At 44.6% G+C, this 25,589-nt stretch overlaps 1 protein-coding gene across 1 annotated transcript in view; it reads right to left on the minus strand.

The window, feature by feature from the left end:
* Window positions 1-325: 325 nt before the first annotated feature.
* Window positions 326-25,589, minus strand: part of NUDT14 (nudix hydrolase 14) — a 53,035-nt gene continuing 27,771 nt past the window's right edge. Inside the window, exons 3-5 of the mRNA XM_083440156.1 lie at window positions 10,520-10,584; window positions 7,768-8,005; window positions 326-1,193 (exon numbers count right to left, since the gene is read on the minus strand). Coding sequence (XP_083296282.1) covers window positions 950-1,193; window positions 7,768-8,005; window positions 10,520-10,584 — 547 coding nt within the window. The 3' untranslated portion in view covers window positions 326-949. The remainder of the gene's footprint in view (window positions 1,194-7,767; window positions 8,006-10,519; window positions 10,585-25,589) is intronic.

Raw genomic sequence — 25,589 nt, forward strand, 5'->3', positions numbered from 1 at the left:
TTTGACTCAGCAATTCCCAAACTGGACCAGGGCTCATCGATGAGAAGACAAAACACATTTGGTACCTTAAAGCAAAGCCAGGGTGACTGCCCACAGAGAGTGCTCCGCCCTTGCCTCCTTCCAATGAGCTTTCACCTCCCTTTGCAGAGACATAGCAGAATTCCTTCTCTCCGTGGGGGCATCCCTGTGTGAATCACAGCTCTGCGCCAGTCTCCTCCCAATGGGGAGGGACAGCCAGATCATCGGCTTATGAAGTGTGTGCTTTCATGTGTCATCTGAAAGGCTAGTAATTCTTACTCCAAAAGTCAAACTTTTGGAGTGCAAGGGGGTGCCTATGGCGGTTATTGCTCTATCCTTTAATATGCTTTTCCCGCCAGCGGGGTTTGCATGGCGTAATTACACATTACATGCATGTATATGTAGAGTAATCCAAAGGACCTTTTAAAAAAAAGCGAATAAAATACCCTCTTGCAGTGCATGAAACAGAGGCCAGGGGGCGGGGAGGGGAGGGGGGAAAGCAAGGGCTTAACCCTTCCCTTCCTCACCGTTTTGTCATTCCAAATTACCCTCCCCAAACAGCTGCTGCTGCAAATGCGTGTCTGTCCTAGCAAATTAGGATTCTGCTCTCCCAGCTTTAGCAGCTTCTATGCTGTCCAGTGTTACGTTCAACCAGTCAATAATGAACTCATGGCTGTCAAGACTCACTGCCAATGGTGGGCGAGGACTTATGTCTGCAGCTGCAAATGATGTCAAATGCTTAACGCCCGCTTTGCCCGGGGTGAGGGGGGGAGAAAGAAGCAGTTTCCTAATTTTTATTTTTGCGACTCTTTCCTGAAATATATACATTCAGAAAGGGAAAAAAAATCTTATAAATGGTTTGATGGTTGTTTTTTTTTTTTTAATGAAATAAAAAATCCCAACCTCACCCCTCCAGAAATCTCAGCAATGGTTATTCTTTTTCTAGCAGCTTTGGGACAACGTTGGTCTGGAACCACATGAAGCTGAAGATGAAGCCCATGGTTTTAGGGAGAGCTTCGTCAAATGCAAAATCCATGCAGTCCTGCAGAGGTATTTCCACCACCTCAATCAGCTCCCCTTCTTGTGGCTGCCCTCCACCTTCGCCGGCTTTCATCTCGTCTGTTACCTCGGCGTAGAACAAGGTCTGCTTTGATCCTGACACGCCAACACCAGATCTTTAGGGGTGAGAGAGGGAGAAACCAGTACATATTTAAGGAAACCTTACATGAACACCTGTCAAAATAAGGGGCACTCTGCAACTGAGGGGAGAACGACACAGTGTGAGAAACACAGGATGTTGCTGAATGGCAGCCCTGCACTTCTGTAATCTGTAGTATATTATATTATTATTATTATTATTATTATTATTATTATTATTATTATTATTATTATCCAGCTTACACATTTACACCCAGCTTACACAGCTATACTAGAACAGGCTAAAACACAGAAGTGCATGAAAATGCAATTAAACACTAAGAGAATTGAAATAGCATAAAAAGATCCATTAAAAACACAGAGAATAACAATATAAACATCATGGCACCAGCCCTTTCCTCAAGAAGAAGAAGAAGAGGAGTTTGGATTTGATATCCCGCCTTTCACTCCCCTTAAGGAGTCTCAAAGCGGCTAACATTCTCCTTTCTCTTCCTCCCCCACAACAAACACTGTGAGGTGAGCGGGGCTGAGAGACTTCCGAGAAGAGTGACTGGCCCAAGGTCACCCAGCAGCTGCAGGTGGAGGAGCGGAGACACGAACCCGGTTCCCCAGATTACGAGACTACCGCTCTTAACCACTACACCACACTGGCTCAAAAACAGTCAGTTCCCAAATATCTTTTGCAGGGGTGCCAACTTGAATAAAATTTTTGGGGGTGTGCAGGTAAGCCCCATCCAACGTATTTGATCGACCGATGTAGCGCATGCACACCATTTGAATGGCAATGCCCATCAGTTGGGGCCCCCCCTCAAATATTTTATTGGGGGGAGGGAACCGCCAAAAGGCCCTCGGCACTGGACCTCAGCGTCCGGGCAGAACGATGGGGGTGGAGACACTCCTTGTCGTATGAAGAAATCAGTTGGCTGGGTTAAGGCAGACGGTTGCCATTCTCACAGCAGCCCTGCGCTTCTTCTTGGTTCAGAGAAGGGTGGTCAGAATGATCTGGTGGTTGGAGGAAATCCCCTCTGGGGAAATGCTACACTATTTCTGGGTTTTTGGTGAGCCAAGAAGGAGATGATAAAGTTTTATAAACTTATGCATGGTGTCAAATGAAAGGGAGAAAAATCTTCTCCCTAGCTTAATACCGGAAATGTAGGCTCCTCCAACAAAACTAATTTGAAGTAGATTCAGGGCAGACAAAATGAATGCAGGATTTAAAGGTATGGAATTTGTCGTAACTGGATGAGGCGATGCCCGCCAACTTGGGTGGGAGAAATTCATAGAGGGAACGTCTGCAAAAGATTATTAGTCATGCCAGCCAGAGGTTCAGTAACATTTGCAGAGGTGCTGCTGTGGACCTTCCCCTGAGACTGGCTACTAGATGGGCTTTTGAACTGATCCGAACTGATATATTTATGTTCTTATAACACATAGTCTTGGGGTTTCCAGTTCAAAATGTTGCTGCTAATTAATCCATCACAGTTCTGCCACTCTTCCAAGTGAGATACACACACACACTCTCTCTCTCTCTCCATCCAGATATATGATGCAATAGGTTTATTTGTCATCCATGATTTCAATTAATTTTGTGTTCTCATTTTGTATTTTTACGTTGCGAACTGTGATCTTCAGATGAAGGGCAGTATAGAAATTTAATAAATAATAAATAAATAATAATAATTATAGTGAAATAATCTACTCTTACGTTTCTGAATCCGTGTTCAAAAATTGACACTTATTGATCATCCTGTGCTTTTAAACAATCAAACCCTCCAGTCAAATTATGAAATCGATTCATTAATAAAAGGAAATTCAAGCAAATGCACTATGCGGCATCTGAGGAACGTATTATACTGCTTTTTATAAGCAAATCCAAAATCACGACGCTCTTTGTACTGCACGCCAATTCCGTGCACACACACAATGGGTAAGCTGATGAGCGATTAAGGTAATTTCCCAAGGTAATTGATTTGGACCTTTACACAGTTCTGAGGTTATAAGTAGCAGGTGCAGGAAAAACACACACACAAAGAATAGAAGCAATTGACACAAAATTATATTATATTATACTATCTGCAGACAGGTGTACTGGCAGGTGATTCCCTCTAATTACAAAGCATGTCATTGTACTGTGGCCATTAACCAGAGCAGTAAGGTTAAAATGGTATTTATGCAAAGATTACCATGGAGAGTACAGCATGAGACAACATTAACTCTACCAGGTATGGCCAGTATACTGTATTTTTTTATAGGAAAACATTAAAAGACCCCATTGGCAAAATTAAAAACAAAAGAAGTGAAACCATATGTCCGAAATAATAATAATAATAATAATAATAATAATAATAATAATAACAACAACAACAACAACAACAACAACAACAGCAGCCCACCCATCTGGCTGGGTTCCCCCAGCAACTCTGGCCAGTTTCCAGCACATAGAAAAACATAATAAAATGTAAAACATCGAAAACTTCCCAATACAGGGCTGCCTTCAGATGTCTTTTAAAAGCTGTGTATCTCCTTGAGGGCTTTCCACAGGGAGGGCGCCACTGCTGAGAAGGCCCTCTGCCTGGTTCCCTGTAACTTGGCTTCTCGCAGGGAGGGAACTGCCAGAAGGCCCTCGGAGCTGGACCTCAGTGTCCGGGTAGAGCGATGGGGGTGGAGACGCTCCTTCAGGTATACTGGGCCGAGGCCGTTTAGGGCTTTAAAGGTCAGCACCAACACTTTGAAACGGGCTTGGAAATGTACTGGGAAATGTGCTAGTTAAGAAACTTCTGGATAGTAAACTGTTTTCTGCTTGCCATTCCTCATATTAGTGAAAACGGTGTACAGATATACATTAGCTCAGGGGAAATTGCACTAAAATTGTGACGACTTTCCATGAAAACTATTATTATTATTACTACAGTCATACCTCATGTTATGTCCGCTTCATGTTATGTTCTTTCAGGTAACGTCCCGTGGCGACCCGGAAGTACTGGAAAGGGTTACTTCCGGGTTTTGCTGCTCGCGCATGCGCAGAAGCGCAAAATGATGTCACATGATGTTTTCATGTTGCGAATGGGCCTCCGGAACGGATCCCGTTCGCAACCAGAGGTACCACTGTATTATTATTATTATTATTATTACTACTACTACTACTACTACTACTATTATTACAAAACTGATGTGGAAATGCGGCAAACAAAACTTTTAAGATTTGAAAAACGAGGAGCTGACCCTGAGGGATAATCTTAATCTCCGAGTTGTGGGTTCGAGTCCCACATTGGGTAAAAGATTCCTGCATTGCAGGGGAGGGACTCATAGCTGTCAATTTACAGATTTGAAAATAAGGGACCAGCAGCCTCGGAAATAAGGGATCAACAGCCAAAATAAGGGATTTTCCCAGCACAGGTATGTTCAATTCTGAGCCCCTCCGAGCCAAAGGCAGAAAGCCCAGCCAGCAGCCAAACGAAGCCTCAAGCCTCAAGGAAAACCACCGTCACCTCCCCGCTGGGAAGCGCTGAGCAAAGGCAAGTCCCCAGGCAACGCAGCCGATTTGATCAGCACAAGGCATGCAAGCTGCACCCCCCAGTCATTCTTAGACTTCTTATTGGGTGAGCAACGCAGCCAAGCAACACAGTTGGAGCCTCCCTCCTCCCTGGCCGGCAGGGAGGGAGGGAGAGGAGCTGCTTCCTTTGAAACCCGGGAAATTTAAGGGACATCATCAATAAGGGACAGCAGCGGGACACAGCGCTGGGATAAGGGACTTTCCCGCCAAATAAGGGACGGTTGGCAGCTATGGTGGGACTAGATGACCCCTGTGGCCTCTTCCAACTCTACAAATCTCTGATTTTGGTTCTGTGACCGGTTCAGCCATCCCTACACAGCACATAACATAGAGTCTGCCATTTAAATGACCCTCCAAGGCCTAAGGTATTGGCAGAGAGGGAGGCAAAGCTCAAATGTCTGGGTAAAAGGGGAGGGGGCTGTGACTGGTGTAGTCTTGCTTCTTCTGTCCCCAATCTGTGTAGAGAGAATCCATAATTATCCCCCCCTCCAAATAACATTGACGCAATGATAATACGAATGCAGGGAGGCAGTTCCCAGCCTGTTTACTCAGAAGTAAGCCCCCTTGAGTCCAGTGAGGATTATTCCTAAGTAAGCAGGCCTAGGATTGCAGCCTGTCTTTCACACCAAAGAAAGCACCTTTTCATGTGGGAACCCAATTGCATAATCTGGCTCCGTGGAGTTGTAAGAGACAGCTCCTCTGTTCCTCTTCTCCTCCCCCTAGCAAAAGCTCCTTAATCCAGCAGGAAATGACATTTGCCAGGATTGACAGCTGTGGATCTGAATTTAATTCCCAGCCCCCCCGCCCCTCTTCTTCTTCTTTCTTAAAGCATGTCAGTGTCCACTTCAATAGAGTCGTCAAGAGGAAAAGCAAATAAAGTTTTCTTTTCTTTTAAAGTCCCAACTCTCCATACATTTCGACATGCATCTCCAAGTAGGGGAACAGATGTTCTCCCCCCCCCCCCCACAAAGCTGCAATCTGGGGAGGCAGAAGGCTCTGAGCACATTTTCATTTTAGATTATTTAATTCTTGACATTTCCTTAATTCCAAATACTAGACGCATTCTGCATACACACAGTTGGCTTCCCCTCTTCGTTCTGGTGGAATTTCAATGTACTTTTTTTTTTTTAATCCTTTTAAAATAGTTGGGATTACAAAATGTATCCCAAATTGCATCTAATAATTTTGATTTAAATCAGCATGTAACGTCCCAAGGGCTGGAAAATGATCCACTCTTGTAATTCCTAAATGATCTGCTGGGGCACACGGGTGGGCTGTGTGGAACAAATGAATTAAAAATACAACTCTCCTAAGCGTTCAGTGTACTTTCTCTAAGGAGGCTGCCTGGTGTGTCTCTGCACGATTTGTTGTTTCGGCACTGCATTCTTTCAATCCACTCGGACAGGAGATAAGACTGGACAGGCCTTGGGCTAATAATAATAATAATATAGAAAAAATGACCAGATGTTAAGGGGACAAGAATAGTTGTTATATATCCAACAGTGTGATTGTGTCTGTGCCAAAAGAAATGCCCCATATAAGTAGTCTACCCCACATCATTTCCCCTCCTACTGAGAATTGTGGAGTTGGAAGGGACCACGGGGGTCATCTAGTCCAACCCCTTGCAATGCAGGAATCTTTTTGCCCAACATGAGTGGGGCTCGAACTCGCGACCTTGAGATTAAGAGTCTCATGCTTTATGGGAGTGGGACAAGGGGACACAAGATGGAGCTACTGTTTTCAGTGGTGGAGCCATGTCAAACGTGACATTTTAGTTCAGCCCTGAGTAACTCTGTGCAGCTTTGAAGAAAAAACAAAAGGGGAAATAACTTGTCCGGAACTTAGGTGGGCATGGTTAGACTTCCCCGCAAACTAATTGCAGGAAGAGATATTATCTCTCCTGTGCAATCCACCTCCTCTTCAACCCCCAAGGAAGTGAAGCAACAGGTGAAGGCAGGTAAAGGCTTCCCTTGTCAGGCTACTATTAAGGAAGGGACAAAGCTTTTATTGCCTTCTCCAGCTTTCTATTTTGTTTGCTTTATGGCAGTTGTTGATGACTTAGCTGGGTTTAGGATGGCTGTTATCTGACTAGAGAAGGGGCATAGCACAGTTAGCCTGCAGGTCTTGGGTTCAATCTTTCAGATCTCCAGATTAAGGGGGAAAGAAAGATCTCAGGAGCAGGAAAGATCTCTGCCAGAGTTCTTTGAGAAATTCTGGTGGAGAGCATTAAAGAACACAAGCCCATGATCTGGCTCAAAGGGTTGTCAGAGTACCTAACTGTGGGATGTAATCCATTGGTGCAGTCAAATGCTACATTCCTTATTTCCCTAGAGTGGACACAGGCAGGGGGACATCCAGTCAGTGTAACTTCCTCTTCCACTGGTCTGGAGCATCCTCCCCCTGCATGTGACCTGGAAGATGGGCATGGCTCTAGCTGATTCCATAAAAGAGCCAAGTCATGCAGCCATTTTCTCACTTGCAGTTTTGTCTCTTGTTTGTTTTAATACTGCTGTTGTCTTGTTCTTACCTTTTGCTGCCATGCTGCTCTCCTGCAGCCATTTTGTTCTCTTAATGTAATTTTGCTGTCTGCTGGTTCTCAGCCAGCAGCACATGAGTTCATTCGCCATATGAGATGAACTCACAGTTTCTTTGTGTAACTACTAAGTAAAGCCTGCCTTTCAGGGATCAAATCGTGAACTGAAATGTGAGTAAACTTTTTGTTACTTTACTCAGAAAGACTCTTGTGTCTTTATTCTTTTAAGAGGGATCAAAGGGGACACCAGGAAAGAAACTTAACTAAGAGATTCAAACGAATCTGCAAACTTTCTTCCAGCTACATTGAGGGGAATCTGCTCTGCTACATCACTTACTAGCGTCAGTGAAGGAAGGATAATACTTATTCAATATATCCTTTCCTACTATCCTTAACATTCCCACACTAACAGCATGTTCGGGTAATGTACGGGTAATGTTCTGATTTCATCAAGTTCTACCCTGCCAGCTGCTCTCCGAAAACCACCAAGCCCAGACCGACTTACCTGCACGAAGTAATTTTCTTCAGGCTGCCTGTAGGGATCTCATACCCACACTCTTCCAAGACTTCCATGCAAGCTGTCTCTTCCAAAGACAGCTCTGGCTTGTCTACAATGCCAGCGCAGAGCTCATAGGTCACTCCTGTTGAAGCAGGCAAGTGACCTGGCAGAGGGCACCAGCTCTCCTGGTTTTCACGTTCGAAGACTTGAGGGCAGAGCCGCTCCATCTCACACATGTAGACAGCTGGAGGGGGGAGGGAAAAGGTAAAATGTAAGACTCTGGCACTCACCTTACCTTAATAAGAGATAGTCAAGCCATCACACCAATCAAACACCTCCGGCCTCTATTTATTTATTATAAGATGCATGTTATTACAGTTGCACTTAGAAGTCCCTGGTACATTTACTGTGCTGTGTTGTTTGAAAATAAGTTTGTGTGTGGACATCCAATTAGTGCTAATTAGCAGAACAGGAGAGACCCTGCATGATTTACAAAGTTAGATTCCTGCAAGATCTCTCTCCCTGTCCCCCTCCAGCATTACTTCTACTTTTGGGAGCAACTTCTGTCTCAAGGCAACTTCCGTTTGCCAGCCAACATTTCACAGGATTCATCGATACTCGCTGGGATGTTGGGCTGTACATGATGTACCATGTGCGCAATGACGAGTGTTTCAGCCTGTCAACTCAGCTGCTGTTTCGGCAGAGTTATGAAAAGCACGCGTGTTTGTTTGAGAAAGCCCTTTTTGAGCACATACTAACCTCCTCCCCCCCCCCCTCGGTGCAGAGTGGAATTTGCAAAAGACCTTTTGCATTAATCTAGAAACAGCTGTTGCAGTAATACTCTCCTAAAGGAAATGCTAAGAGCCATGTAATACCATCAAAGGAAACACAAAGCGCTGGATTCTGCACGGTTGATCCGGTCTATGTTGGCGTGCAGACTGCCAAAAGGCAGGCTGCTGCGACGAGAAGCCTTTGTTTCAGGAAGGCCACCTTTTTTTCTCGGCCTTGCTTCTTAGCCTTTAATGGCAGCTTGGCAATATATAAATTAAGCAGATGAAATCTGCCATGCCATGGGGATGAGGGGTAGGTCACACCTACATATAGGCTGCCACGAAAGGATTGGAGTTGGCCCAAAGAGTGGGGGTCCTTTTTAAAAAGTTGGTGCAAAAAGGTGGGAGGTGTCCCAGTTGAACAAAAACAAAGCGAAAGGAAACTCCTAGAATTGGAAGGTCTACTGAGGATCAGGTCAGTTCTGTGTCCAGGGCAGCTGTCTACCAGCTCCATCTGGTATGCAGGTTGAGACCCTATCTGCCTGCGGACTGTCTCGCCACAGTGGTGCATGCTCTAGTTATCTCCTGCTGGGACTCCTGCAATGCACTCTACGTGGGGCTACCTTTGAAGGTGACCCGGAAACTACAACTAATCCAGAATGCGGCCCCTAGACTGGTGACTGGGAACGGCCGAGACCATATAACACTGGTCCTGAAATACCTACATCGGCTCCCAGCACGTTTCCAAGCACAATGCAAAGTGTTGGTGCTGACTTTTAAAGCCCTAAACGGTCTCGGCCCAGTATACCTGAAGGAGCGTCTCCATCCCCATCGTTCTGCCCAGACATGAGGTCCAGCACCGAGGGCCTTCTGGCAGTTCCCTCGCTGCGAGGTTACAGGGAAGCAGGCAGAGGGCCTTCTCGGTAGTGGCACCTGCCCTGAGGAACGCCCTCCCAGCAGATGGCAAGGCAATAAACAAGTATTTTACTTTTAAAAGACAACTGAAGGCAGCCCTGTTTAGGGAAGTTTTTAATGTCTGATGCTGTATTGTTTTTAATATTTGGTTGGAAGCTGCCCAGAGTGGCTGGGGAAACCCAGCGAGATGGGTGGGGTATAAATAAATAAATAATAAATAAAATAATAATAATAATAATAATAATAATAATAATAATAATAATAATAATAATGGCCTTCTGGCGGTTCCCTCACTGCGAGAAGCAAAACTACAGGGAACCAGGCAGAGGGCCTTCTTGGTGCCCACCCTGTGGAGCACCCTCCGATCAGATGTCAAAGAGATAAACAACTACCTGACATTTAGAAGACATCTGAAGGCAGCCCTGTTTAGGGAAGCTTTTAAAGTGTGACATTTTAATGTATTTTTTATCTTTGTTGGAAGCCACCCAGAGTGGCTTGGGAGACACAGCCAGATGGGCAGGGTACAAATAATAAATTATCATCATCATCAAGTCCAACCCCCTGCAATGCAGGAATATGCCTCTGTCCCATACAGGGATCGAACCTGCAACCTTGGCATTCTCAGCACCAGGCTCTAACCAAATGAGCTGTCAAGCACTCTACAAAAGGCAGCTGCTTTCTTTAGTGGGTCACACATTTCGAAGCCTGAATGGTTGGGACTAGGGAGTCTAAAGCATGTTTGTAAGTAAGCGTAGTGCACCCTATTGTCCTGGGATAGCACAGTTGGTACAGCATGGGACTCTTAATCTTGGGGCCATGGGTTCGAGCCGCACGTTGAGCAAAAGATTCCTGCATTGCAGGGGGTTGGAGTAGATGGCCCTTGGGGTCCCCTTCCAACGCCACAATTCTATGATTCTACAACTCACCAGAAAGGCTAGTGCATCTTCCCCCATCTCCGTCACAAAATATTACGCCACAGGTATTCAAAGGGCCACCTGCTTTTTACTGCTAAAGCCCCTCAAAAGCTGTGCTTCATTGGAGAGCAAGAACGAAAAGCAAAGAAAGGGGATTACCTGGACGGAACTGCTTCACCACAACAAAGCACCGCCGAGAAGTATTAAAGATCAGGATGGCCACGCTGAGGAAGGAGACAAAAGCACAAGGGAGGAGGAAACACAGATCAATGCACTTGCAAGCAAGGAGGCATCCCTAGGCTTTAATGGGTTTAGGGGCTTGGCCTTGGAAGGCAGGATGACCCAGCCACAAGAACACGAGCTAAGGACACAGTTGTTACAATTCATAATCTAATTTCGGAGATAAGTCTCTGGCACGACTCTATGTTTCCGCACACCAACTCTGGTAGAAAGCTGTAGAGTCGTCTGGACACATGGCATGCAATAGTACTGTGGACAGATGGAAATGATAGTTATAATGACCCTAAGTGGGACTGCAAGAAAATGTCATGGTGTGGCTCCTGTCCAGGGTTCCGGTCAGCCACACCCACTTCCAGGACTCCGCCTTTCTGTTTCCTGCTCCCAGCATTCCATGCTCACTGAGCATGCTCCATCCTCGTGGGGCGGCTTTTCCAAGCAGCTGCCCCTGGTACTTTTTCCTAAATATTTTTGTGCTTTTTCTGCAGACCTTGCGATTCCCTTGTGCCTAGTGATATCGTATCTTGGCTGCATAAAGACCCCCAACTCTTATACAATCAGTACATCTTATAGGGGAGGAAACAGAGGCTTGGTTGTTTTGAGACTTCCATCATATGCCAGACCGCCAACATTTTCGGCATGTTGAAGCAGTTGCCATCAACAAAAGAAATGGCGCGTGTATGACTGGCGTGTCAGTTAGTCATTTGGGACCATCTTTGCTGATTTCTGCGAAACTTCTCTGGAGCAAGTGCCGTCGCTCTGACGCACAGAAGTGAACAGAAACTTATTATCAAGATAGGCAAGTGGTTCCGGCAGTTATTTTACATGAGAGACAAGAAAGCATCAGAGACAGTTGTAGTCAAAAAGGTTTGCAAATAATCACAGAAGAATTAAATAACCAAGAAGCTTCACCTCATTAATCAAATTGTTCCCTATCACATGTTAATAATAAGTAACAATCAAAATTCAGAAAATGTACACAATGCTTGATTGTAAGAAAACTCAAAGAGGTATACACTATTTGAGGCTATAGAAAGCTTTTAATATTCCCCTTTTCTCCGTCTTTCTAAATTCATTTCCCCAACTGACTCTAAATAACATCCCATAACCAGTTCTAAGTGCCTTGGAATTATCTTGTCAATCTCAAGAAGCCCTCCACCAGCAGTCTAAAAGGCCTAAAAGCATTGCACATGCAAAATGGCTAAGAATTGGAGGCTACGACACTTAACACAAATTATGCTGTGAGCAACACACACACACACACACACACACACACTTCCTCTCCCTATAATATGGGTTCAGTGTAAGTTATGGCAGTTTCTGGAAGGCAGACAAATAATTGTGTATCCGAGGGTGACATGATCTATGCAAAACCCAGCCCAGTCATAAAACTCTACATAAAAGTAAGATCCACTGAGCCCAGAGCCACTTTCCTCCCCAAGCACAGATGGGACAAAATGAAGGGCTGACGAAATTCCACCCTCACAACCTGTTCTTCCTCATTTCCCTTTGGAAATTTGGAGTTATAAAGCTTCTTACAAATTTTCCCCCCATGCTTTTTATATGGAAGAGATTTTATCCTGGTTTTTCTAGCCGGATTTAATGCCAACTAACTGTCAAGCATATTTGTTAATTGATGTATATATTAGAGTTCCATGATAACTTGTTGACTACCGAATATTAATTTTGACTGATACCTTGCCCTGTTTCAAAGACCCAGGAATCTGTTCAAGGCGACTGAAGGGTTACGGAGAACATAAAAGAGAGAGGTGATTATCAAGGAGTTATACAATACCATAGTGCTGAGAAAGCTTGTCTTTAATTCTTCATCTGTGAGATTTGCACAATGTGAAATGTGGCTATGTTTGGTATTATTAAAATTAACCACAACCTTAATAAAAATAAAAATCAGCCTCCATAGCACTGCACTTCAATGATATTGTTTCCGCTGCTTCCTCCCTCCCCCCTTTCTGTCTCTTCTATCTGTTTCCCAAAGGCTATTTTTTTTGGTGTCCCCCCCCCATGTTTTTTCCTAATAACCCCCCCCCATGACATGGGGTATTGCTTTCTATGAGCCAAATCGCTAATAGCCTAAGGACCTGACCATGCAGGAATCAGGGTCTCTGATAACGGCAGTCCATTCACTCTCCCAAAGGTCCCCCAAGCTGTCCAGAATTAAATGGGTGTCAACACAAGCAATACAATTTGCTTGCTTATGATTCTAGTTGAATTCTGCAGAGGCAACTGCCCTATGAACATGTCACCTTCCTACACAACAGGTAGCCTGCAGAGTATCTCTCAGGGATGCAGGACATTTGCAGAGGAAGTCATGCATATTGTCTCATTTTGCCCCCAATGGCCAGTGAAAAACCAATGGCAGAACCTGAGAAAAAGCTAGGAAAAATATTCTTCACACATAGACGGGCCAGATGACGGGCAAAATGAGAAATTTCAATGGGAGGATTAAAACCATCCGATGAATTATTTTCCCTTTCGGAATGAGGAACGAAGGCTTTTAAAATGAAATTTTGCAACATTGCTGCTGCTTCCGACTGGATGGCTAAGCAAGCAACACTCTTAAGGCGATGCTGGAAAAAGCATTTCCAAATATTGCAGAATGCAGAAGATCTTCAGGTTTTAAGTCTCGGAGTGCAGTCTGGGATTATGAGAAGCAAACAAAGTAATAAAGGAAGTTTATGGATCATAAGAAAGAAATTCTTGCCAATATTTCAACTTCTCTCAAAGATGGGGGGAGGGGCTATTCTCTCCCCCATAAATGGCTGCATAGTTTTCAGAAATTTTGTATTTCTGATCTCACAGAGGGGTTATGTGCCTCTCAAGGGTTTTTAATATGTGTTCCTGCTTTTTATCACAGCCATAATGATTGGATACTACACGAGTAATAGATTTTCAAAAGGCTCACAAAATTAGAATTTATATTGCAACAAAGAGACAGAAAGAGAGAATAACGATGACTTGAAAACGAAGTAGCATGTGTCAACTCACTGAAGAATGGGTTATTATCCCCCCCCGCCCGATTCAGACACTTAAAGACATACACAGAACAGATGGAACAATCAGAACCAAGCTGTCAAAGTTAAGGAACAAGATCAAATTAAACTTGAATGGAATAGTGTTTTCATTACAACTGTCTCCTTTCTGTGCCATCTTGAGACAACAGGGAACGCTGAAACACGGAAGATTTGTGAAACTTAACAAAGTATCTGCAAAAAGCCAAATTAGTTGTTAGTTCAATTAATAGTTTAGCTTCCTTGAACACTGATGAAAGGGGTTTTCTTGTTCTAAATTGGAAATGTTTGTTTATTGTCAGATATTTAAGGCGGTTCAGAGAACTAGGCTTCAGATAATTTACTTTCAGTTTCCCTTAAAAGTGGCAAGCCCTTGTGAACTTGGGGCGTTGAGGCTTATCACTAACTCCAGGCACTGGCGGAGGAATGGGGGGCGGGGGGAGTGCACTGCCCCCGGCCCCATCGGGGAGGGGGGTACCATCATGGCCGCCCTCGACACATGCCAACCCCCCACACCACGCCCCCAGGACGCGCACCAGCCACGCCCCTGCCTGCTCTCCGCCCCCGGTGCCAGAGCATGCAGCTTCGCCACTGACTCCAGGCCAACTTCAAACCATGGTTTATGGAAACTGGCTTGTTCAAACAGCTAACTGTAAACCATTGCCCCCAGTTCTCACACTATGACAAGCTCAGTTTAAGGGAAACGGAAGGTAAATGCTGCCCAGTCCTTCTCCTGGCTATGTGAGAGGAAGGCGCGGGGACTGCACAAGTCTGATGCTTGCTTGGGCTCATTCCAGCTCAAGCACATCACACTAAACCATGGTTTAGTGCGATATGCAAGCACAGCTGAAGTGACTCTTCGTTAGGCTGCCCAAAATATCAGACAAATGAGAAGATAAATTGGGGGGGGGGGGACACAAGCTGAAATAAGTAATGGGCCTGCTCATACAAGCTTCCATTGACTTTTTTGGGGAGGCCTTGGCCTTGTGGTTGAACACTTCAGCCCAGTATGCCTGAAGGAGGGTCTCCACCCCCATCGTTCAGCCCAGACACTGAGGTCCAGCTCCGAGGGCCTTCTGGTGGTTCCTTCCCTGCGAGAAGTGAGTTTACAGGGAACCAGGCAGAGAGCCTTCATTCCCTGTGGAATGCCCTCCCATCTGATGTCAAGGAAATAAACAACTATCTGGCTTTTAGAAAACATCTGTAGGCAGCCCTCTTTAGGGAAGTTTTTAATGTTTGATGCTTTATCGTGTTTTTAATATTCTATTGGGAGCCACTCAGAATGGCTGGGGAGGCCCAGCCAGAACAAATAAACAAACAAACAAATAAATAAATATTTTGTGTCTCGTTTGCCACTGAGACCTCAGCATCTGTTGCTCTCTCCCCAATGAGGGAGGCTTGGGGAGGATAGTGAAGACTAGGCATAGGGGGGTGAGGCTAGGTAGCGAAAGTGTGTGTGTGTGTGTGTGAATGTCATTTTGATGCGGGAGACACTCCAAGGGAGCAACACCCAATTAGGAATACTGTACAGCCACGTTTTGGGGGACAGAGGCATGCTTGCATTTTAATGGACGCCGAACCCTTACTTGGCAAAACAGTAACTATTTTGGTGCTACGTGGATTCCAGTTGTCCTGGATTTCTTCGGATAATGAGGGGGCTTTCACCATTGGATAGTGTACACATAAAAATTATTAAAAGGTTTATTTGAACAAATAAAATGACTTTATATTTCCCCCCCCGTATTGTAGTGACAACATATTTGGCACCATAATGGACAAAAGATTAGATCCGGCCACTGTGTTGTGTTATGGGAATGCCTAAGCAGAACACAAGGGCAGGAAAAGAGTAGAGTCTCCTTGGAATGTATGAAGCATACACAAGAATTTAATCTGAAATTGACATCAAAAGGCCCTAAACAATAGGTCTCATGTGCAAACATGCCAGAAATGCATACAATTTGTTTTTGTTCTTATTCCCTCCCTGGAGAATACAGTCAACAAAACTTTGTTTCGGGTCCATTGGGATGCTGAGAGACGACAGAAAGAGCCGATGGGAAGAGAAAACTCCTTGGGAAGGGAGGGTGCCTCTGACCTGCATATACTGCTCCCTCACTTGCAAAGGCTCACCCGTTCAAGTCAAGAGAATATTCCCAAGCTCATCCCTTTGGCCGCGGCAGCTCCCCCCCCCCCATGAATCCTGCATACTCAGGAGATCAGGGCTCGCACCAGAGGGCTCAGAGGAGCACTGCAATTGCTTGAGTCACTGAGTCAGGGATCCCAAAGCTTGAACCAGCAGATTTGACCCTGCCTGACTGCTCGTCTGGGAACTTTGCTCCAGGAACTATGCTGCTCATCAAGGGTTTGTGATACGACGGCATTGTCATCTTGCAATGCTCCACCCTCTGAGACAGCCACTTGCTCCAAGCAGCTCCCAGCAGAGTAATACTTCTGGAGTAGTCTGTAGTCCTTTCCCCTGAGCAAAGCCACTTCTGCCTTAAGGAGGAGATGGGGTTGCAGGCACTCAAGACCCCTTCAGGGGTGTGGTCAGCCCTGTGCGACTGGGGGGCTCTGGCTGTGTCACTCCCAGGCTGACCGGTTGGTCTGGAGGTGTGGCCTGCTCTATTTAAACGGGACACAGCCAGGAGATCTCCCCTTTCCTCTCTCATCAGCTCCTTAAAAAAAAAAAACTTTTATTTTGCTTTAAACAAATACAGATAAATATAAACCAAAATTACAAAAGAAAAATCCTTAATAATAATAATGAAAGAAGCTTAAAAACTACAAAATTATCCAAGTACATGGCGTAGAACAGAAGCCATTATGGAAAAGAAAAAAAGAAAAGGAAAGAAGAAGAGGAGTTTGGATTTGATATCCCACTTTATCCTACCCAAAGGAGTCTCAAAGTGGCTAACATTCTCCTTTCCCTTCCTCCCCCACAACAAACACTCTGTGAGGTGAGTGGGGCTGAGAGACTTCAGAGAAGTGTGACTGGCCCAAGGTCACCCAGCAGCTGCATGTGGAGGAGTGGGGAAGCGAACCCGGTTCCCCAGATTACGAGTCTACCGCTCTTAACCACTACACCACACTTGCTCTCCAGGAGGAGGAAAAGAAAAAAGGAAAAAAAGAGGAAGATGAGCCAAAACACAAGAAAGCTCATCTATTGTATGCTTCCATCAAGGTCACAACAGATCATTATTCTTATCAATTCTCTCTATCTGCATTCCATAGAATCCCTCATCTTGGAACCAGGGAACATTTCCCTACGCGGTATCATTCTAAACATAACCAGATCTTTCTTGATGAACCCTTATCCCCTAGATAATTATTTAAACGGCTCCTGTTTTTCCTTGCTCGTGGATCTCCTCCGTTGGATCTCTTCCGCTCCCCATGTTGGCTGCCGTTCCTTCCGGGCATGGTACAGTGGGCGGTGTTCACAGCTTCTCTGCCGGCTTCCGTGAGTGCTCCTGGTTCCTCACTCCTGGTTCCTCGCGCCTATTCCAAGGCGCGCTTACAGGTCGGCTTTGGGGCGCAGTGCTGCTCTCTGTTCCTCACTCTAGGAAGCTTTGGAAGGCGCATTTGGGTGACCAGCTGGGAGGCACATTTGGGGGTTGATCAGCTGAGAGGCGCAGCACAGCTCTCCCTGCTCCGTCTTGCTCTGTGTGTCTGCGTCCTATCACTGATGCTTGACTTTTGTTCCCTTCTTCAATTCTTACTCCTTTCCAGCCTCATGGGTGGGCAGATTCCTTTTTAGCTAGTAATGGTAAAGGACCCCTGGATGCTTAAGTCCAGTCGAAATCAACTAAGGGGTGTGGTGCTCATCTTGCTTCAGGCCAAGGGAGCTGGCATTTGTCCACAGACAGCTTTTCCAGATCATGTGGCCAGCATGACTAAACTGCTTCTGGCGTACAGAACACTGTGATGAGTGCCAGAGCACATGGAAATGCTGTTTACCTTCCCGATGCCATGATACCTATTTATCTACTCACACTGGTACTGCTGGTACACACTGGTACTCGAACTGCTAGGCTGCCAGGAGCTGGGACAGAGCAATGGGAGCTCACCCCGTTGCAGGGATTCAAACCGCTGACCTTCCAACTGGCAAGCGCAAGAGGCTTGATGGTTTAGACCATAGCGCTACCTGCACCCCCATATTAGCTAGTGACCTCAGCAAGCCTTTGACATTGCTTCCTGCAAGTTTCAGATGGGTCCTTGTGATTGACCTGATGCTGCCCAGACTTCATTTCCATTCTTTTCCATCACATATGAAGAATCAGTGCAACTCACTTTAGAACTCTGCAAACTTTGCCCATTTCCTCCCTTGACTTGGATCTTGATTTTGCAAGCGCTCTTGGCAACAGCAGCGGACAGGGGTTACCTGCAACCCAATGTATGACAGTTTCATCGAGTTTCATTTTCTTAGCCTCTGCTTGAGAATGTTCCACCCAAACATCAGAGGATCTCATTAACAGAAACCATTGCCAGATAAAGAAATCTGAAAGAGATAGTTGTATCTTTATAAGCTACTAAATTACTGGTGGTGGTGATGGGGACGATGACCAGTTACAGTACAGTCCTAACCACGTCTACTCAGAAGTATTACTGAATTCAATGGTGCTTATTCACAGGTTAGGGTTAGTGGAGTTAGGCCTACAGCCTCCGTCTCACTTAGGGTGAATCTGGATGTAGAGCTAAAACAGTCCTATACACAAACTCTCAAGTGTTGAGATTGTAGAAGCACCGAGTTGGTTGAGTGGCAACTCAAATGGTGAAAAGCCAGGGGGGGAAAGTAAACTGGTAAAAAGCAAAACAGATATTCACTAACTTCCCAACTACAACCAATGCACAGTTTTTGAAGAAGGCTACTAAGAACAACACACCATAAACGTACAATGTGATAAATGGAGTGACATTAACCTCCTTTAATCAGGCAGGCAGATCAAGCAGCTTAGGCGAGAGAAAACACAGCCACTCTACTCCAGGGCAGTTGCACTAAAGCTACAGCCTTTTGATTATTTTCTGGTGCAACCCCTTTCCTTTCCCAGAGCTTTAACCATTAACGCAGGCAGGCCCTGGATTAAATGTGGGCACGCCTGCACAATCTTTCGTTGGCTCATTGAGAGCTCCTTCAAAGCATGCTGCATCTCCCATGCTCACCCCACCAAAGGCCAATACCATTCCAAATGGCTACTTAAGATGCAGCCCCTTAGAGACGCAAAGCCATAAGCTCTTGACAAAAACACTCAGCCTTTCATACTAATAGCCAAGTGGACTCTCTCCCCCTCAAAAAGGAAGATAATTAGAGAGGTCTAAAAGGCTATCCCTAAAGAAATGGCTTTTTCCAACACCCCTCAAAAAAAGAAATTCAACATGCAATGTACATTTTAAAAAATCGTAGATTTGGCAAGTACATTTTAACTTTTCTGCGCTGATGCAAAACACTACTAACCTGACGTTGTGGTCAAAGGGCTCCTTTCTTTTTTTAAACCACAATCCAGTATCAGATATATTTGGCAATGACTCCTGTTTGACGCAAGTGCTATGAGATTATATTGAGGTTTATAGCTTATTGTACAGGAGTAAATTTATTACAGTGATGGTATTTGGGGTCTTAAGGACCTCAATCTTAATTTATATGGGGTACTAGAGGCCGAATTCAAACAGAACAACAAATCCCCCTCTTTCTCCACACTTGAAGGGAGAAAGTTGAAACCCTCCAAACTTTTCATGTTGGTGACACACTTTTTAGACATGCGTCATTTTGTGACACAGTAATTCAGTTTTAATAACAAACCGGAAGTTAAACTAGCCTCCCTCCAGCCCTGGGAGGAGCGCTGGGAGCGTTCGTGCAACACACCTACACACTACAGTGTCACGACACACAAACGTGTCACGACACACAGTTGGAAAACTCTGGTTTAAACCATTCAGTTTGTAGAGAACAAACTACAGTTTCCTGTTTTTTAATCTGAATAAAGGAAACTATGGTTTATGCACAACATAGTTACTCAAGAAACCAATATATCAAATCACTGTATCCAGCAAAGTAGTGTGTTTGTGTGCGTGTGGGGGGGGGGGGGGACATAGTTTGCATTTCACTTTAAGATTGGGCCATGGACTCCTGATACCTTACCCCTGCAGTTTTCCATTTCACCGGAAATGTAATTCTGGATCCATGAATAAAAAATACTGAAGCGTTAACACCTCCTTATCTGAAATCTTGCATCAAGATAAAGTAGGAATAGCAATGCTATAATCAAAATTATAATATAACCTGCAATAAGGCATGTCTCTCCTCCCAAAGCAGGCACTCTTAACTCTCCAATTGTTTGATTTCACCCCTGAAGGCACACTCTTCCAGTGTTTCCTGAGACAGACGGATGCCAAAAACAAATCAAAATTTTAATGCAACCCCTGCAATAACTTAATTACAGTGGTTTCCTGCCCCTCATTAATGTTAACTGAAGCCTAAATGATTCCAAAACTCTTCTAGTTAAGCATTCACATTGCGTGTGCCCATGTATCTGTGTTCAAACACCACAGAACCCCTTTATTGTACAAAACATGCATGAAATATGAACTAACAAGAGGAAAAGGAATTTTTTTTATATGTATATATTTATGCACCTACAGGGTCATTTGTGCATAGGAAGGTTAAAACAACAACAGCGTGAATTGGGGGGGGGGTGTTGTTACTTTAGCAAGATATTCCTTGTGACGCCACAAGCAACAAGCCCTGCTCCTTTAACAATCAGCCTTGCAAGAGAATGAGGAGTAGCAATAATTTTTAAGGCGTAATAACAGTCCCAGAAGCATCTATCTTTGAAACATAAACCACAGCTACAGATTATTACATTGGCTTGAGCTGCCTACGGCGTTTTATTTAATCAGTGTATAAAAGAATGAGGTGCCGAAGGACATTTTTTAAAACAAACAGACGCTCAGCAACATGGGTTTGTGTGTAATAATGGATAAAATACAGAGTGTAAGAAATTAAGCAACAACAAAAAAGGGAAGTGGGCTGTCGGGCCAACATTTTGTATACAATACACCACATCAGTCACAGCATTTTAAAGTACAATATACTGTCTCTCTGTGTGAGATACTTTGGCCCACATCCCAGGATCCGCAAGGCAAGGAGACCTTACTGTTCCAAATCATTTTAAGGCGGAGGTGCAGGGAATATTTAAATAAAATTTGAAATCTATTGTGCTTATAGCTTCACCCAGCTTTTTTGGGGGTGTTGCTTGTGACACGTGTTGCAATGACCTTTGATTATGTGTAAAAACTGTCTTGCCACCCCCAGCCTCCAATGCATTACGTTAACACCCTAACCCTGAAGGAATCCAAAACTGCGATGGCACACAGAACAACTTGCACTGGTTGCCATGATGGCAGACCCGGTCTCCTGCCTGCTGGTTGCAATCTGTGCAGTGCATGTGGAGGCAGCTTTTTAGAAACTAAGGGTGTGCCGTGAACGCAAGATTCACCTTGGATCTGCTCTGTGGTGTTCCAATTAATTTGTTATTTGGGTGACAATAATTCACTGGGGATAAAAACTAGACCAGTCCATCAAAGCAAAAGATCCCTTCCTCTTTACTCCTTCCCCTTTCGAATGCTAGTGTTTCCCCAATGAGTCTGGCTTAACTTCTCAGAAAAGGGATGGAAGAAAAGTTTGTGCATCTAACTTTCTGGATAAAGCAATGCCACAAAGTGACTTGGAAGTTTAGAGGATCCCTGATCCCACTCACGGCATCTTGTCAACGGTGCAATCCAAGGAACATGATATCATTATTCAATTCACCCTGGTTTGCCTCATTATGCAGGTTAACAAAGAACCACTGCAGACCCTCAGTAGAAATGATTTTCATGTGGTCCGTTGACGAAACACCTTAAACTCTCTCTAAGAGTAATTCCTAAGCTGTGCACACTAGTGTGCCATGAAAAAGTAGGAAGATGGTAGTTGCCTTATATGTTCATTTGCCTATTCTGTTGTCTATTCTGACTGGAAGTGGCTCTTCAGTGCCTCAGACAAGGTCTTCCCATCACCTACTACCTGATCCATCCACTTGAATTGTGAGTAAAGGGAAGTAAGCTTCCCATTTTAATTCAGAAAAAGAGAGTACCGTATTTTTCGCTCTGTAAGATGCGCCAGACCATAAGACGCACCTAGTTTTTGGAGGAGGAAAACAAGAAAGAAAAAAATTCTGAATCCCAGAAGCCAGAACAGCAAGAGGGATCGCTGTGCAGCGATCCCTCTTGATGTTCTGGCTTGTGGAATAGCCGTGCAAAGCCTCTTCAGGGCAGTGGGATGAAGGCTCCCCCTGCCTTGAAGAGCACACACATAAGACCCACACACATTTCCCCTTACTTTTTAGGAGGGAAAAAGTGTGTCTTATAGAGTGAAAAATACGGTATTTCTCAGCTTTCGGAAATCTGGAAGCACTGCCCTATCTTTCAGTCTTCCACCCATCCATATTTTTGTACCACGATACAATTTTGCACATCCACATCTGCCAAGAGTGGTCATTGCCAGGGCTTTGATGCCAACCAAATCTATGGCAACAGCATGGCTCTGCAGTGTTACTTGCCATGCTGGCAATGGCTGGCCTTTAAAGTCCATTCCCCTGAATTTGTTAGTAGTGTAATAATCCAATGGACCTGGCCTTTAGGACTGGACTCTAATTGAAAATAAATTTATACGCTATAGGAGGGCCAACCCAACAGGCTGTGTTACTTGCTAGCCTCCATCCAACCTGTAGTGCAATGGGTGAGACTCTCACCTTTGTCAAAGAGGCATTGTCTCAACCATACACTAAAAGCAGATGGTTCTATAAATGCACACCTCAATTCTTCCAGGTGAGCAAGAGGCACCATCATGCTTCAAGGGCACATTCCAGACAGGCAAAAGCGCTTGAGAAGTGTGTGGGGCAGGGCTGGGGTGTGGTCTAGGGAAAAGGGGTGTGGCCTGGGGAGAGGCATGGCTTGGGGGAAGCCCAAGGGCTGAGAAGACCCAAGAGCTGCATGTGATTCATTTTAAGGCAGCTCCCTATGTTCCAATTAAGGTCCCGTCCAAAGGATAATTATGAACATGTGATACATACAAATCAGATAGTTATCTCAGTTGAAAGAGATTTGGTTCTTTGGCTCATTCCTCTCTACAAAGGCAGGATGAAATTCATTATTCCCTGCATCATCCTTGATAAAGAGGTGTCAAGTCCGGACTCGATCAGCTTCCAAACCCTGCTGATTGCACAACATCCCTTCGCAGCTTGTTCAAAAAGCTTTTCCTTAATGTTTAACCTGAAATGTTCTGTCTTCAGCTTCAGATGTCTACTTGTTCTGTTCGCGGTGGCCAAGGAAGATAATTGATACCTGTCTGTTTTTAAAGATCTCTTTACATGTTTATAAAGAGCACTCTTGTCTCCCGTAAGCCTTCGAGGCCCAAGTATGAACAAGCCTCCCTCTTGTAACAATTCCCCTTGTTTGGTTTTCATTCAGCATGTTTGCTTGGTCTCCTTTGAACTCACCCCCCCCCCCCAATTCAGAATATGTTGAAAATATTTAGCGTTACTCAAAGATCCAGCTTTTTATCATTTTGGCTTGTGTAATTACTGGGCTGCCAAATCCCATTGCATGATGATGGAGAGGGACTTCGGCTGGTACCTCCCACTATGTCCGATGGAAAAGCCTGATTTGTTCAGTTACAGGGCTCTGGGAAGGGCATCATGAGGGCTCTGGCAGCTTATCAGTGACCTTCCCAGAGCCCGGTAAACAAGGAAAACCTGCTGGTGCACAGGTGGGGGGAATAAATCAATGGAGAACGGGGAATGGTAAATGTTATTTATTCATTCCTCCATCCATGTAAGGTAGTGATCACATATATGTAAACTGAGTGTAAGTTGCAGGCCCAGTGTATTCAATGCTTTCAACATGAATTGAGTTCCCAGGTGGGTTATCACATGGACTGGCTATTTTGCAGGGTCTTGTGTGAATTGCATAATACACAGTTCGACAAATAGTGGGAGGGTTGGGTTGGGTTTGGAGGCCACCCATACTGTAAGGTATGACAGCAAGTGATCTAGGAGAAGTGTCAGTAACAAAAACAGAACAAAAAGGTTTCCTTTGTGTGCAGCCGTTGTTTAAATTATAACTCAAAAAATTAAAAAATGGGTATTTTGTGACAGCATCCAAAAAGTCGCAATTAAAAAACAAAACAAAAAAAACAAGAATCATGATACATAAAATATGTTGGTCTACAGCTGAGCTTTCCAAACTGTGTCTTGTGACACGTGTTGGCTGCAGTGTGCAGGTATGTCATGCGAATGCTCCCTGTGCTCCTCCCAGGGCTGAAAACGAGTGAGTTTAACCTCCGGTTTGCTAGTAAAACTGAACTGCTCGGCTAGAAAGTGTGTCACCAGCATGAAAAAAGTTTGGGAAGTTCTGGTTTACAGGTTTCCTGAAAGGTGTGGGAAGGTTCCTAGAATAATTCTTTAAAGCGTGAAGTTTTTATGGAAACATGTTACAGTTTTTTTTCCTCATTTTGACTCTGCAAAAACTCCCTTTACCTTGCCTCAGTCTGAGGCTTGCCTCTCGTTTTTGTGGGCACTCTTCTGTACGTGATCATTAAGCCCACAAAGGTTAAGGGTGCTATGCCTGAGGGCTGACGTGAAAAAAGTGCGACTCAGACCTCCCAAACCTGTAAAAGGATCTTATGACTTCTTTCTTTTCAGCTGCATATATAACATGCATTTCAGACACACCTGCATACATTTAAAGGGTGCCGGGGAAGAGTAGCTCTGTAAAGGATAAACTACAATTCCCATGATTCTTTGGGCATAACCATGTGCTTTAAATTTATGGTGCACACACAGCCTCTGTCAGAGAGCTACCACTCCCAGTCCCCTTAACAAACTGCAGCTAACAACACTATTATTATTTATTACAGGGCAGAGCACGGGGCAGTTTACAATATAAATTCTTCAGAGGTGGGCATGTGCTTTAAAACTACCGTATTTTTCGCTCTATAAGACACACATTTTCCCCTCCAAAAATTAAGGGGAAATGTGTGTGTGTGAATGCAGGCTCCTTGGCTTCAGCGATAGCAACGCGAAGCCTCCGGAGCACAGCGGGAGCTCCCACTGCACTCCAGAGGCTTTGGGTTCCTTTCGCTGAAGGGTAGGTGCCCCTTCAGCTAAGGTGCAGCACCCCTTCAGCTAAGCGGGAGGAGAAATGGAAGGGGCTCCGTTTCTCCTGCCGCTTCGCTGAAGGGGTGCTGCGCAGAGAGGGGGAGAATTTTTTTTTCTTGTTCTCCCCCTCTAAAACAAGGTGCGTCTTATGGTTGGGTGCATCCTATAGAGCGAAAAATACGGTACCTTATGAATGTTACCTTAGAAAGGTGTATTTATCTAGGACAGCAGTACTGGTTGGTACTGACGGCAGTTTTGATCCAAAACTTTTGTAGGGCACCAGCTTGGGAAAGACTGATCTAGTATATGCTCACATTGGCTAATTTAATGAGCCTGGTTCTTTTAAAAAAATGCTCAGTAGTTTCTACCACATGCATGGACCTGGGATTGAAGGCCAAGTAGTTTTGGAATCTTGTTATCTATAGCGATTACTTAAATTTAGAATATTATGAGCGCATTCAAAATATCTTATTTTGCAATCTTAATGCATCACTACTAAAAAAGGAAACTTTATTTTAGCATGGTCCCACAGCTTAACGCACTGCGTCACAATGGAGACCGCAAAGGCAACTGATCTCCAGTTGTGATTTTAAAAAGGAAAGGAAAAGAGGAGTAAACAACGTGGAAAGACTAATGAATGAATCTGTAAAAAAAGTAGTACAGTGGTTTCAAGTAATTCAAATGTCAACATCATTAGCCACAGCCAATTTGACCAAGAGGAGCAACGTCTTTTGCATAGGCGCCAATGAAATGAACATGAGTTTTCAATGCCGGTGG

Source organism: Podarcis tiliguerta (genome assembly GCF_965153285.1).
Source record: "Podarcis tiliguerta genome assembly, chromosome: 1".
Taxonomy (NCBI): Eukaryota; Metazoa; Chordata; class Lepidosauria; order Squamata; family Lacertidae; genus Podarcis; species Podarcis tiliguerta.